The sequence below is a fragment of the Ochlerotatus camptorhynchus genome, unplaced genomic scaffold (genome assembly GCF_037179485.1).
Source record: "Ochlerotatus camptorhynchus isolate MF236.1 unplaced genomic scaffold, CSIRO-AGI_Acam_v1.1 ptg000035l, whole genome shotgun sequence".
NCBI classification, from domain to species: Eukaryota; Metazoa; Arthropoda; class Insecta; order Diptera; family Culicidae; genus Ochlerotatus; species Ochlerotatus camptorhynchus.
Genome location: NW_027040526.1, coordinates 975,033 through 990,090, shown reverse-complemented (window position 1 = coordinate 990,090; position 15,058 = coordinate 975,033). Strand labels below are relative to the sequence as shown.

The 15,058-nt window shown below is 37.6% G+C and overlaps 1 protein-coding gene across 2 annotated transcripts in view; it reads left to right on the top strand.

The window, feature by feature from the left end:
- The window catches only part of SP2353, a 741,117-nt gene that overhangs the window by 558,108 nt on the left and 167,951 nt on the right, over window positions 1-15,058 (top strand). For both annotated transcript variants that reach the window (XM_065231894.1, XM_065231886.1), the window contains 2 exons: window positions 5,857-5,939; window positions 6,923-7,041. In XM_065231894.1, the coding sequence (XP_065087966.1) occupies window positions 5,857-5,939; window positions 6,923-7,041 (202 nt within the window). The remainder of the gene's footprint in view (window positions 1-5,856; window positions 5,940-6,922; window positions 7,042-15,058) is intronic.

Genomic DNA, 15,058 nt, shown 5'->3' with positions numbered 1-15,058 from the left:
CCTATGGATCAAAGATTGGGCCCATCGCTAAAAATCTGCTATTTATCAATTTCATCTAGATGAACGCGTCATTGGGACGGTAGTATGGATATTTTTGGACGCTATTGAGAATATAATCGGTTGCTGAATTTATGTATGGGCCCAAATAAGGGGCATTTAGGCTGACATTACATCCAGTTCCCTTATTAAACAATTTGGGATATTGTAAACATTAGTGCATACAATTGAAGTTGCTACGTGTTACTGGTTTTCTTCATCGTCAGATTCTGTGTCTGAATCACTATCACATAATTGATCTAGCGAATCTAGAAAAAGTTTCTTTGCTGCTGGCAACATTAGCATAGATTTTTTTCAGAGTTGGTCGCCTTAGATTTGCTATGAAAGGGTCTGAAGTCATAGCTCAACTAACAATTTTCACAATGTTAACGCTTACCTGAACAACTTTGCTGAACACAGCACCTTTTCTGCATGGCCAGGATCACGAAATATTTTATATTGAACCCAACTTCCATATATTATAGCGCCCGTCATAAGCGACATAAAAGTTAAGCGCATCTAGCGGCGTAGTTCCCAATTAAACCTGAATCCAATCACACAAACTTGCTGGTCAAACCCAGTGCAACAACTTTGTCCAAGACAGTATAGCTTTATATAATGAAACAAATGAGATAATCCAACAAAGCCCCTATTAGTGAAAATCTCTACTGATTTATGATGGTTTTATAACGGCAATTAACATATCCATTTAGTTTAAATACATAATTTTAAAATGTAAAGCATGCCTGGTTAGTAATTTAACTTTTTGCTATTTTAAAAACCTTTTATAGTCTGCCGAGAAGGTCTCGTTTTAAAAATAAATTTAAAGCAGCTTTGAATCCCTCCATAAAACTGTTCTGTAAATCAATCATAAACTTCATAAGAAATTGTTTATTAATGTCTTTATAAATTACTCTATAAAAGTGTTATATCATTATAAGAGCAACCATTAAACCATTCGGTTTTAAATGCGAGCTAAAAGTATATATTGCTACATTTTAGGCTCTTGAAAGTGTATCATAAAAACCACAATTCTCTCGCAACACGAGAAAAGAGCGTATCAATGTTGATCGATTTTCTTCTTCGATGTTCTCTTTCGCGAATAACCCGTGTGTTGTTTCAGGCGCAAGCTAACATAATCTTCTGTCGAACTGTGCTGCGAGCTAAGCGAGAAACTCTTTTATGTTGCCGTGGTAAACCAAAGAGAAAGTCGATGAAGAGAATCGATCAACGAGGATAGGCTCTTTTCAAATGTTACGCGAGAATTAGTCTGCATACACATTGAACATGAATTCAAGCGATGCTAACGACCGAAGGGAAGTTGATTTCAACTAAATATAAATTTATTTAAAAGAACCAACACGTCCGGTTGAATCAATGACTGAGCATCTGGCGGAGAAGAGTGAGAGCATCGTGGCCTTCGAATTCATAAAACATTGTCGAAGGCTCTGGCATCACGTTGTGACTGGCGACACGGTCCTATATGAAACGGTCTAAAAGCAGACTGCAGTCTTCACCAGATCTTGCGTATAGATGGCGATAGGAACTTGCATAAATACCGGCAGTAAACTGTCAATTAGCGGAGATTAGCTGGTTTCCGATCCATGACAGCAATTTTATTCGTCGAAAGGGTCAACTCTTCGAGAAAATTCATTCAAGCGTACATTCCTGCATCGTTCGATGGTGCACTTCAGGAACCATCCGGAAGAAGGGGATATTTTTCGGGAACGATTGAGCTTCCAGCTGTTCTGTTTTATATGCGAAATGTTGCAAAACACTATCGCATATATCCTGAGTAACTTCTTCAAATCCATTAGGAGAAAATAACCTGGAAGAACGCAGGAGTAAAACCTCGTAACGCCCCGTAACGTAGGTAGATCACATTTTTGTGGTACGTTACGGGATGTAAGATCTACCACCGATTCCTAGTCCTGACTACTTGAAACTAGGGGAACAAGATTTTTCAGTAATCCAAAGAACACATCTTAGTCCTTGTTACTTTTTATGCCTTGTTGATAGTGACAAGACTTGGCTTTGTCCACCGAGGATTATCTTGAAACAAGGAAAAAATGAGTTAATTACTCTTCATCTATATGATTCCTAATCTTAAATTCGTTGTTCCCTAGTTTTGAAGTGGTTAAGGCTAGGGTTCTGATGCATTGTCATTATCGGTGTCATTCCTTTATTTTGTTGCTAAGGAATCCAATTCTGACTGAAAAAGGAGCCCGCCTTTGGAGGGTGTTTCAACACTCCGAAGGGTATAAATAGCGGGACCTTTTAATTAGAGTCGGATCCTGGCGATAAATGCGAGAATAACAACTGTAAAAAAATCGAATACTTTATCATTTCTCAATAGTGATGGAGTAATACCAACAATCAATACGAAACTAACGATTTCAAATTGGCTCACTACTTGATTAGCCTATTGGTCCCAAGCAAACGATTAACGTACCCCATTCTAGTATAAATTCCAGTACTACACTATGTTTGTTTTGATTCGCTATGAAAGTTTGACAGATAAAATGAGGGGTTAGTGGATTTCCAATGTTTCGAGGGGTGAATCGATTAGCTAGGGACCGAAGAGAGTACCAGAGCTGAGCCAAAAAGTTTAGCTCGTTTCTTCGGGACCTTCTGGTCTTAGAGTTACCTCTATGGTAATACGACATGCACTAAACTAAGGACACTGGATATACTACAATAGATCAAATTACTGGTCGCAGTGGTGTTAGGTCCCGAACAGAGGAAAAAAAAGCCTCGTTGCAATGATCGCACAACGCAACCATCGAAAGATAAACAAACTTTGACGTTTAAATTCTTGCAGGCAACTTTGCCTCCATAAATGCTGCCATAAATCCGAACGGGTTAGAATCAAGCAATATGGCTCTAGATAAATACAATTCAGTGTGCAAGCTTCTTCATAAAAGCAATTTTAAAACCTTATGAATTTGTGAGGGAATTCATGAAAGCAAAACGACTTTTTCACAAATGGGCCATGAAAATCAATGTTCATGCCACCGCCATATTACAATTATTTTGTTTGATTTTCACAATCTTCGTTTTTCAGTGTTTATTTAGGGTAACTGATGATGGTTGGACCTATCCAAAAACTGATGATGGTTGGACCTATTTTTTCAATCGCTAGTTTAGTCAATCTTCGCTTATTTTTTTTTTCAAAGATCACTTTACTATCATAAAAAACTCCTTTTCTTCAATTTGCATGGGTGTTTTATTGAAAAAAAAAAACTTCAAAACAATTGAGTTTCAATGTGTTTTCAAAACAGTTTACTTTCCACGCATTAGCTCGTCATCATGCCTTACTTTCAAACATACTAAAAAGGAATATTTTTACATATATTTTTATTTTCATGCAGTAAAATACTGCTTTAAGGTGTAAACAACACGTAAGTACGCGATTTACCTATTGGTTTCACTAAAATGTTTGAATAATTGACGAAATTCGAATAGATAAATATGATCATGGTTGGACCTACGCATGATGATGGTTGGACCTATGTGTTTCCTAAGACGGCCGCTAGGTGCGCTTCGGTTTGTGTACATCCTTCATGCGCAGCTGATTTGAAATTCGATTTCGTTTTGGCCGAGTGATCAGTTTCTTCGATTGAAAAAATGGCTAAAGGAAAGAGTTATACGGTCGAAAATCTTCAAGAGACTGTTTTTTTAGTAAGAAATAAATCACTTACCGCGTATCAGGCACAGAAAAGGTACAATATTTCGAAAACGACACTCCACGCAAAAATTAAGGGAAGCCACGGCAAGAAATATGGAAGGGAAATAATTTTGAGTGTTGATTTGGAGAACCAGCTTGGGGATTGGGTTTGTATGCGCGCTGCTTCTGGCAGTCCCAAGACGAACAAAAAGATCTTGGAAGCTGCTAAATACCTTGAGTCACTAGTTGGGCGTAAATTTAAAGGAGGAATTCCATCGTCAGGTTGGCTGAAAGGGTAACCACCGATTTCCGAACTACCACGAAAGCGCCGAAAGAATCTGTTAGTATGAATTAACATTAAGCACTTCTCATACACTTTCTGTGTGTGAATTAACTTGAAATAAAATGTTAACAAACTAAAAATTGCTAACTGAAACTTATTTTCGAAAAAAAACTCCTAGGAGAAAAAAAAAACTATAAGAGCGGAATTGAGTTCTGATGTTCTGTCATTTTAAGCCCCTAAATTCCCCGGGGCACCCAGAACATGCCCGGAAGTGGCCAATGTGGTTCAAGGCACTCAATTTTGTTATTGATCTTGTTATCGAATTTGGAAGTATTGCGATGTGTTGCATGATAGGTTTTATTCCTTCCATGTCAAAATTAGGTCCATGTTCCATATACCCTGGAACTTGTTCCGGCCATATCTCCGGAACCAGTAGACCGATTCCAAAAATATTCGATAGCTTTCAATGGGACTAGGATACCTATATATTGACGTTAACAAATTTCCAAATCGGGTCAATGATTTTCGAGAAAATGAGCCATGATGAATAGCTAATGCGTGGAAAGTGAACTTTTTTAAAAACGAAGTTAAACTCAAATTTCTTGATTTTTTTAAATAGCAAATTCATAAAAACTGTATAAAAAGGGTTTTTTTCATGATACCAATAAGTTTTTGAACAAATATGGGCTAAACTAGCATTTGCAAAAATTGGTCCAACCATCATCATTTTTTAGGTCCAACCAAGATCAGTATAGGTCCAACCAACATCATAATTCTTTGCTGAATAAAAACGTTTTATAAAATCATTTGTTCATAATATTTAACTTTTTATGTTATTATTAGAAACAAGAAAGGTAGATCTTTCCCCTAATCACGCATTTTTCATAATTATATGTTGCATTCATAAAAAAAATACGATATGAATGTTGACGTCGTGTGAAACCGGCCTAAATAGGTCCAACCATCATCAGTTACCCTACTTGGATATGACTTTATTTAAGTCAATTGATGCAATGAGAACATATTTAAATTACGAAAATCATTAATAATATCTCGACTCACAAATGATTCAACTTAAAAAAAATCTCGATTCAAAATAATTAGTTAAATCGACGTTTTTCGTGGGTGGACTTATTTGTTTTCGATGTTTTCAAGTACATTACACGAAAGATTTAATATGTCACACAAAACTAGGCCACATTATGAGAACAATTTTAATAATTTTGAATATTCAACGTTCAGTTTTTATTGTAATTATTTTGATAAGATCGGATGGTATTACTGAATCCTTTTTATCTTGAATGAAGCTTTTTCTAGTGGATTTAGCAAACGGCTATGGAAATGGTTCGAACAAGGTTTTTATTGTTCCCAAATAGCAGTCATTGTTGCTGAAACACGGGTTTCAAATGGTTCTTAATGCGGTCGTCATACATCCTTTTTGCAGTAAATCATTCATGAAGAGCTTCGAGAATATACCCTTCAGAACATTCTAGCTTTAATGAGGTATTGGTGGATGCATCAATGGCCAAACAGCCTTGACCTGGGTTTTATGAATGTTGTTTTATAGTAGCTTTGTAGTACTTCATAAAACCTAAAATGTTACTTGGGCTGACTGTATGTTGAAATGAATGTCCATTTTCAGTAGCTATAGTTTTCTTAGGGAAATCCCTTACGATAATAAAGCGCCCACTATGTCATCATCCAGTGAGAAATATAGGTAGAAATTGTATCATTCATACAAAACGTGTTCCTATCTCCAAACTCGAGAGGGTTACCTTCATCTGTGATTGCTTTCGTACAAATTTTCAAGCGTTAACAAAAAAAAGGCCGCATTTTAATCAATTCAAATATTTCCCATTCTGTTTTCCAGATTCCCGAATCAACACACCACGGTTCAACCAGCATTCGTGGCTCGCTTTTCCGGCACTGCGGGGCGCCTACAAACACGTTCAGGTGAGTATTGGATTCAAATGCACCCCATGCAACCCTGAGGGTGTGCTGTCTGATTCCGTCTATTTATTTTGGCACTAAAAATCAAACTCGCATTTCCTGATGCTGCTGCCCTCACGATGATCAGCGGAAGAAATCATCCGTTTGCGAAAAAATCATACCACACCAGGCTTCACATTTTAATTGATCAACAAACCTGATGAAAAATAGTTTGCTGCACGGTTGAACGTTACTCCTGAAGCCACGGCTGACTGGTGCAACTAAAACAGCAAAACTGAAACCGGCAATTTTTTCCTTTGATCAATGGTAATGGTGCGGCTGCGGCGATCTGCACCTACCTATTCATACACGTGTGTGGCATTGTTTGGTGGAGTGTATGGATTGTACACACACACACACACACACACACACACACACACATGGTGGCTTTATGCAGAGTATCGTTTCGATACGCTGGCCCTAGTCCGCATGGCATTGCTGCTCCCGACCGTCGCCGCTGGGGTTTTCGCTGAACACAACAGATATTTGCACTACACCTGGCACAATGAACAGTAGCTACAAAATGGGTCGGAAATAAGGCAACGAGGCGAAAAAAAAGCACTCCTGCAACAATAACTCGCATACAACAATTTCTGGCCATTGCTGTCGCATCGCTCCCTAGTGCTATTCCTGGAGCCTAGCACGACTTTAAAAATAGTTACTATTTCTTTTTTTTTTTTCGGCGGACTGTGTTTGACTGTTTGGATTCACCTTTGTGTACCGATTCGGAGGTTTACTCATGTGTGGAAGTATCCTAAACCAATAGGAGCGGGTGATAAAATTGGGTACTTTGAGCAAACGGATGATTTTTTATGTGCTTGATAATGGCTGGGATCTTCAGTGATTATTTGGAAAAGTTGGATTCAGTGCATAACATTTAGACATCACAATCCGTTCGTGAGGCTCGTGTTGATAACATTTGATTTTCAATTCTATATTACTTTCAGCTACACATCGAATTTCGTCCGGAGTCGTTTGATGGTATCCTGCTGCTGACGGGAGAACGGGATGATCTGACGGGGGATTTCATGGCACTGTTAATACATCAGGGATTCGTGGAATTCTGGTAAGCTTTGAACGGTTTATTTTCTCTTCCAATTTGTAGGATTCAATTTGATTGATATAAAATAAGTGAAATCTCTCGCTTCACTTATAGGAAACGTTACAACTGATGCAGATGTGGCTGTTTGTTTTCCTTTTTTGACGTTTAAATGCAAAGGCAACATGGTGATTTCTTTTTGGGGGAGACTTGATCCCGGGATCAAGTGTGTTCAAACTTGCTGGGATCAAGTATTAAGTATTTCAATATCAAATCAACATGATCCCACAATAATATAAAACCTTATCAATCCAATGCAATGTGATACAGATCGATTCTACTTTTTCAGAGGTGTCTACTGTCTAAGCAAATTGATTCAAATGTTACAATAGTTTTACCTTCCGTCTAGATGAATGATTGTGGTAACTTGTCTGAAAAAAAAAAAAAGTTTTGGTTTTGGAGAAACCATGGGGGAATCACGTTCGTCCAGTCTCCTCTATCAAAGTCTTCTATCGGGGAATCTAGATCAATTTTTATTTGTTTCGTATTTTTTGGTGTAAATCAATTGAAAGAGGAGCACCTCAGATTTCGATTAGTGTGTGTTTTAGCCATACCGATTTTTTGATATTAATGTTGTTCTACCAGATACACCGTGTACCCCCTCGACATCGTCAAAATATTCCCGGGGAAATATGCCAGCTGTTGTTTTTCTTTCGTATCTGAAAAACGGAACTTTCTCAGCAAAAAGTATTTTTGTTCAATGAAAAGCTTCTGCGTCGTCACGGTCGGCTTCTGCGTTTTGTAATGTCGCCTTATCGTTTTACCTTCAAATTTGCAGAGCTTCATATTGGGGTAAAATAAAAAACAGCTGCCTGGAAGGAATGTGATGCAATTTAAAGTTATGTCTATTTATCCTACCTCGACTACGATTCACCTGGTCTAGGTCACGCTTGTTTGCACAATATCTCTCTCTCATTACATTTTCTTTCATCAAAGTTTGATCGAACACCCGAAGCTTGAAACGAGTAAGACTAAAGTTTGTCCGATGTAGTTTTATGTTTCACTTGCAAAAGTGTGTCTCTCCATTTCTATAGTATGTTCAAAGGGGGAATCTTCATTCGCTGTAGCGCTGTCGCCGGCAAAGAACGACGATGGTGATGGAAATTACTTTTGCCCCCGTTTTTCTCCTTTGAGAATGTACATTGAACGAAGGTCTAACTTTTTCGTTTTTCTTGACAATTTCTTGGGACTGACGGCACGGGAGTTTTCACTGACAGCGTTCCCCGAAATACCGGAAGCGTAGCGAGGGTTCTTGGTGCGGTAAATTTTCTTCTTAACTCTCCAGCGCCCATAGCCACCTATTGAAGACATCTGTTTTTGTGTCAAAAATAAAATTCCTAACTAAACTTGATGAAACTAGTTGCAAATGAAAGCTATACAAATTAACTTTGATTTGCTGTGAGACGGTCCAGAATGGACCCAAGTGGTCACCGGGAGTCGGTTCTAACCAAAAATATTCGATTTTATTCCATTAATTATAACAGGAAAGCCAAATTACTTAATGATTCTAACTGAATTTCATTTGCATTTTCGTCAGAAGTGCGTGAAATTTTAAAGTCACAGATGTATGTTCCGGATAAATAGAATTTTTCTAAATATTTTTAATTAACTTAATCACTGCTGGGAATGAGAACAAAATATGATTTATAAAATAATTGCATGGAGCTACTAAGATCGGTCATTTTCCTGATATCCTGACCCGGTTTCGACAAAACCTGTATGTACAATAGGCCCAAAGCCGTATTTAGTAAAACAAGATTTTTTGCGCTTATACCATTACATTTAGGTAAAATGGTGTATTCAAAATAGTTTTTTGTAATTGAAATGAAGATGATTCATAAGGTTATTGAGATAAAATTATCATCGTTTTAGTTATTTGAGATAGGCCAACATAATGCACAAATTTGCACAAAGTTGTATAAATTTGCGGCGCCGGTGGTGTAGTGGTAACCTCGATTACCTCTCACCCCAGATGGCCTGGGTTCAATCCCAGTCGGCGCCGCCGGGATGTTCTGAGGCATAACAACTCTTGATCACAGTAAAGCCGTTGGTTCCCGGTTCATGAGTTGAGCTTGAGTATTTGCTAAAAATACGTCATTTATATATCTTATGGTATTCGTGTTATACTGGATTTAAAAAAATTAAAGGGTGACCCCTAAAAAAATAAATATTTTTAAACTGTATTTTCTCGCAAAAGATTTGTTCTAGAAACTTAATTCCTTTTAATGGTGCATGTTTTTGTTCAAGAATTTGAATTGCTATCTCTTTCTGTTGGAGAATTACAAACATTTCATTTTTTTATATAGAGTATTTTTTATGTTCATATCTCAAATAGGAGTAAGTGGATGATAATGTGTACAAACTATGATAAAATGTTAGAATAAACCATTTCCGAGATATTAATATACAGACATTCCATAGCAAAACGATATAGTGGTTCTCAGAATTTCGTTAAAATTGGTAGTTTTGTTCCTTATCGCAAAATATTAGACCCGTATTTTTTTTTTTTTCGTCAGTAGGCTGACCATTTTCATGGTTCAAACATTTTTTTTTTCAAAAATGACTTTTTTCAAAAAGTTATAACTTTTGAGCCACTGCACAGTGGGAAAATGGGGCATGGGGCCTCCCTTAGCTCAGTCGGTTAAGGTGCAGCTACAAAGCAAGACCATGCTGGAGGTGCCTGGGTTCGATTCCCGGTCCGGTCTAGGAATTTTTCGGGTTGGAAAATTTCTCGACTTCCCTGGGCAGAAGTATGATTGGAATTGCCACACAATTATACTAATGCAAAAATGGTACAGGCATCGAAAGCTCTCAACGAATAACTGTGGAAGTGTCTCTAGAACACTAAGTTAAGAGCACGCAATAAACTAATATGCGATTTGCAATAAGCTTGAAATGCGAAGAAGAAGAAGAATACAGTGGGAAAAATTCAGCAATTGTTACCCTTAATTGATTTTCTCAAAACGTAAACGATCCCAACCAATAGAAGAGCACTTTTATAATGTGAAAATGTCCAGATAATCGATTGTGCTAGGTGTCATAGACGGCAGAGCACATAAAATTCCCGATTTACCCCTATTTCCATATGATTTGTGAGTATAACCAGACAGTTTTCATTATTTTTCGTAACTAAGCCACACACACTCATCAAATCTACTCTATTCTTGTGTTAAAATGGCCAAGGAAACGATTGTCATCAATTGTTTTCATATAGGGGAAATGGCTCTAATGTTGGCCTATGGATCTAAGATTGGGCATATCGCTAAAAATCAGCTATTATTCAATTTTACCTAGATGAACGCGTCATTGGGACGGTAAAAACTGATATTTTTGGTCACTATTGAAAATTTAGTCGACTTCCGAATTTATGTATGGGCCCAAATTAAGGGCATGTAGGCCGAATTAACATCAATTTCCCTTATTTGCCACAATTTCCGTATATATAGCACTACACACTGTTAATTTTATCCATTTCATGACTGTGAAAATGATATGATTGATGACATTCAGCTCAATATACCATAAAATGTTCAAAAATCGACTACAGTATCATAACCTAGTACGCTAAATGCCTGTTTTACCCCAATTGCCCTACAAATATAAGATTTGCTAAGAATTTTAACATTTCTTCAAAACCCAACCGAAAAATTTCCAAAAAAATACTACAGCAGTTCCAACAGACGGCAGAGTATGGTAAAGGCCCGTTTTACTCCAATTTCCCTACAAAATTTAAGATGTGCTGTGGATTTCAAGATTTTCTCAAACCGCAAACAATTACGAACGATAAAATAGCACTTTTTGTATGCAAAAATGTCCACAGAATCGTTTACAGTAGGTATAACAGAGGGCAGAGCTCGTAAATGCCCGTTTTATTCGCATTTTCACATGATTTGTGGTGACCTAATCTAAAAAATGTAATTTGTTCTCCATAACTTAAACAATTTTTGCTTTCGGTAAACTGAAGATACTTATATTCTGGCGATGTTTATGCATCATCCTCTTCATCACCACTTTCGCTGTACTTGGATTCTGAGCTAGAATCTTTGAGATATTATCCAAGTAATCTTCCATTTGTAGATCAAACTGTTTCTTCCTGCGACTCGCTAATTGTTCTAGACAAGAAAACTTGGGATCTGTCCACGATAAAGCTGTCTTCATCATGTCCGTGAGATTGTCAATTGCAGATGTCTTACGTGACAGATTCATTCGACTGCTTTTATATTTTTTGTGGCAGCTTTCTTCAGATTGCTCATCTACGAAGTTCATCGTTTAACGCTTAAACAATAAAAAGCACTATTGATTATTTCACACATTTCATGCAGAAAAAAAATACCAGTCTGTGAGATGTTTCTCCAAAGTGCTGGTACTTGTGCAGGCACGGTGGTAGTTGACGAATGAATGGAAACTCCTCCTAAACCTGCTGCTCAAGACTGTTGTACAGGAGATCTATTTTCATGTGGTTCAGTTTCCGGGATGATAATACTAGATTGCCTATTAATCGCAAGGTCGATGTGAGCCTTGGACTAATTTCCAGTATATTCGCAAATACACCTCACGGGGTATCGGACCATAAATATTATCAATCTTGCATGAACCTCGGATGTTTTTTTCATCAAAAGTTAGTCAATAGGGTTAAAAACAAACTGTGAAAGTTTGAAAATATTTCATCGGCGAAAACTTGAAAAAAAGATATTTTAGTATTTCACCCTTTTTGCACTTATGAATAATATAAAAACAACTTTTTCAGATTTAAGCATCCCTGCCACGAGTGAACTGCTCTTAAAAGTTTCTGCATCAAATTAAGGATTCTTTCATCTAAAAGTTTAAGATCACCTACTATTTTGATTTGGTCATTCGGTTCTGAAATATGACCAGAATATGTCCACGGTGTGCATGGCCAGCATCACAAAATCGTCCAAAACTTTATCAGCTATTTGACACATCAAATCATATTATAATTCAAAACGAAGATATAACGTCATACCGAGTGTATGGGACCAAATTGACCATAACTTGACATGTTTCGGATGCACCCGGGGAAGTGGTCAGTTTCCGACTTGGGCTGAAATTCATCATATGACACCTAAAATGTAATTAAAATTCAAAACTAAGGTCGTTGGTGCTAATATTGAGTTTCCTGGACCGAATTGGCAACAGATAGAATCAATGTGAAAATACACAGGTTGCTTGAATATTTCATTTTCATGTTCGTTTCCAAACGCGTGCTAAGCAACAGGAGTGAATAAGTAATTGACATGACATTTACGCATTCATGATCAGTCGCGACTAGCTGAAGTTTGATCACGGGAAATGCCGTAATTTAGTTGGTGATTTGAGTTTCCAAAAGGCCAAATCGCCAAGGAAAAATACGCGACAAATGGAAGCAAGCAATTGTTAGACAGTTTTTGCCGTTATATAGTGATTCAGATCAAATGTATACGAAAGTTTTATGCGCAAGGTATAATATGGCTGTTTATCAACGATCAGAAAGTAATTCAAAATAGACATTCCAATATAAAAGATCGTAAAACATTGTTAAATTTTTCAAATCAGGTTTGGCACACCGAACTCTACATGTTCATGATTACAGTAAGGATGTTTCAGTAACTTCAAGAAAGAAATCAGCTAAAGGTGGATCTAATGTCAGTGAACATTTTTGTAAACTGTGTGAAGTCGCCCGGTCAAATTCTTTACGTAAACCGGTAAAACAATTGAAAAATTCATCTCACGCAAAACCCAAATCCTCACCTCAAGAAAAACAAAAAGCGGTAAAGGTTTGCTTCAAATTCTTGCCAGAGATCCAACAGGAAAAATCTCACAGTTGCTGCAAGGAAACAAAGCTTAACAATCTAGCCCGCATAGCTGGTAGCGATGCTGATAGACTCCTTCCAGATCTCTGCGTGCTAGGGCTAGCTCGGAAAATGACGTGACTTTGAAGAATGTAAGGGGTAGAGCAACCAGAGCCAAGCTCTTGAACAGTACGGCGAGGTCATCGGAAAAAGAACACCTATCACACGAGAAGATTCTGAAAATAAAAAATCAGCTCGATCTAAGCACTAAAAAGGTATATCATCTATACTTGTTTTGTTGCTATTAGTCTGTTTTAATTTACTTTTTATGCAACCAAACTTGCTCAGTCTCTCCGAAAAACCAAAGCGGTTTCCATACAACCTGGGTTCGTTCTAATTAGTTCTGCTCATGAACTTGACGGTTTTTTCGACGTTGAGCAAACAACTTTTGCCAAAACGAGTGGCAATGTAGTTAGCTACACCCAACAATATTTGGTTCATTGCCGAAGCACCCAAGGTTTGATTGAGCATGTCAAAGGTCACCTAGATATACCGGATGCTCGCATCCTAGTAGGAATTGATGGTGGTCACGGGTCTGAAGTTAATCCTCAACATTGAGGATAACCTGGAAGGTTCGGAACAGTCGGTTCATATGGATTCTGCAGTCAAACGCTGCTTTATTCTCGCATTAGTAGAAGATTTTCAGGAAAATTATGAGAACGTTGCCAAAATATGGTCAAAGTTGGAACTTGGATTACTCGATATCGTTGTCACAGGAACATAATTGGGTGGACTTATATACTTGAAACAGTTCTTCATTTTGATTTTTCGTTCTAGATGATCTCAAGATCATTAACATAATAGCGGGTGTAATGAGCAATAGTTCAACGTATCCTTGTGCGTTTTGTACCGTGAACAAGAAAGATTTGAGGGAGAAGTTTGGCATGCTGCGTACAATCGGGTCCGTTAGGTAAAACAGTGCATCGTGGATTGCAAATGGAGGCAACAAGAAAAACGCAAAAGATTATTTCTACTGCGCTTATCCCTGGAAATGACACAACCTTGATACTGGATGTGTGCCCACCACCCTAGTTGCATCTTCTTCTGGGTATGGTTAATGCGATATACAATGCGATTGCACAGCATGATTCCGATCTTGCACAGGCTTGGACCATAGCGTCAAGCGCAACACGCCATGCCCAAATCGGGTTTACTGGGAGGCACTTCCGCAGTCTGCTGACGAAGCAAGCCTTGTTGAATACTGGTGACTCAACCTCGAAACACTTTGTGGATCTTCTCGATGCATTGCAGAAGGTTATTGAAGCCAGCCGGTGCAAATCTAAATACAAAAGGACTACGACCAATGCATCAATAAGTTTTGAAAATCATGGCTCACCTATTATCTACTACTAAATTACATACGATCCAGCCGCACGTGACAGAATTCTGCCACAGAAAACAACAGTTTGGTGAAGTTTTCCGAACAAACAACTGAAGCGGTGCACAAAGATTTCAGCAAGCAGTGGGAAAATTACAAAGTTACCTAAACCAATGCTGAGTTCTCGAAGAAACTTCTGAGCTGCGTTGTTGCTTATAACAGTCTTCATATTAAATGAATACATATGGTGTTTGCTGTTGTATTAATGTACGTTTACAGAGAGACTAAATTCAAATAAATAACTAAACGATACATTTTTAACAAAATTCTTATTATTAATTATCTAGTAATTGCAAAAAAGTTCGACACACCTCTAGGGGGAAAGAAAGGGAAGGGTGATTAAATATTGCAGACTTTTTATGATGGTGGCAATCCGGGTGACCATATCTTGAAATAGGAGGAATAACACATATTTAATTTGACGAAAAAATTGTTCAAATTGGAGCTAAAATGACTAACAGTTATTAATTTGCTGTTAAGTCTTTTTTATCATTCTTAGATGCAAAAAGGTGAAATACTAAAATCTTTTTTTTTTCAAGTTGTAGCTGATGAAATATTCCGACTAAATTTGACTAAATTTTTATGAAGAAAGATCCGAGGTTCAGTTCGTTAATATTCATGTTCCGATAACCCGGTACCTGGTTCATCTAGAAGACGTCGAGCAGTGTTGCCATTGCCATTGGTCCCAAAGCCGTATTTAGGAAGACACAAATGTTTGCGCTAAAACCGTTGATTTTAGGCATAAGGTGTCTTCCGA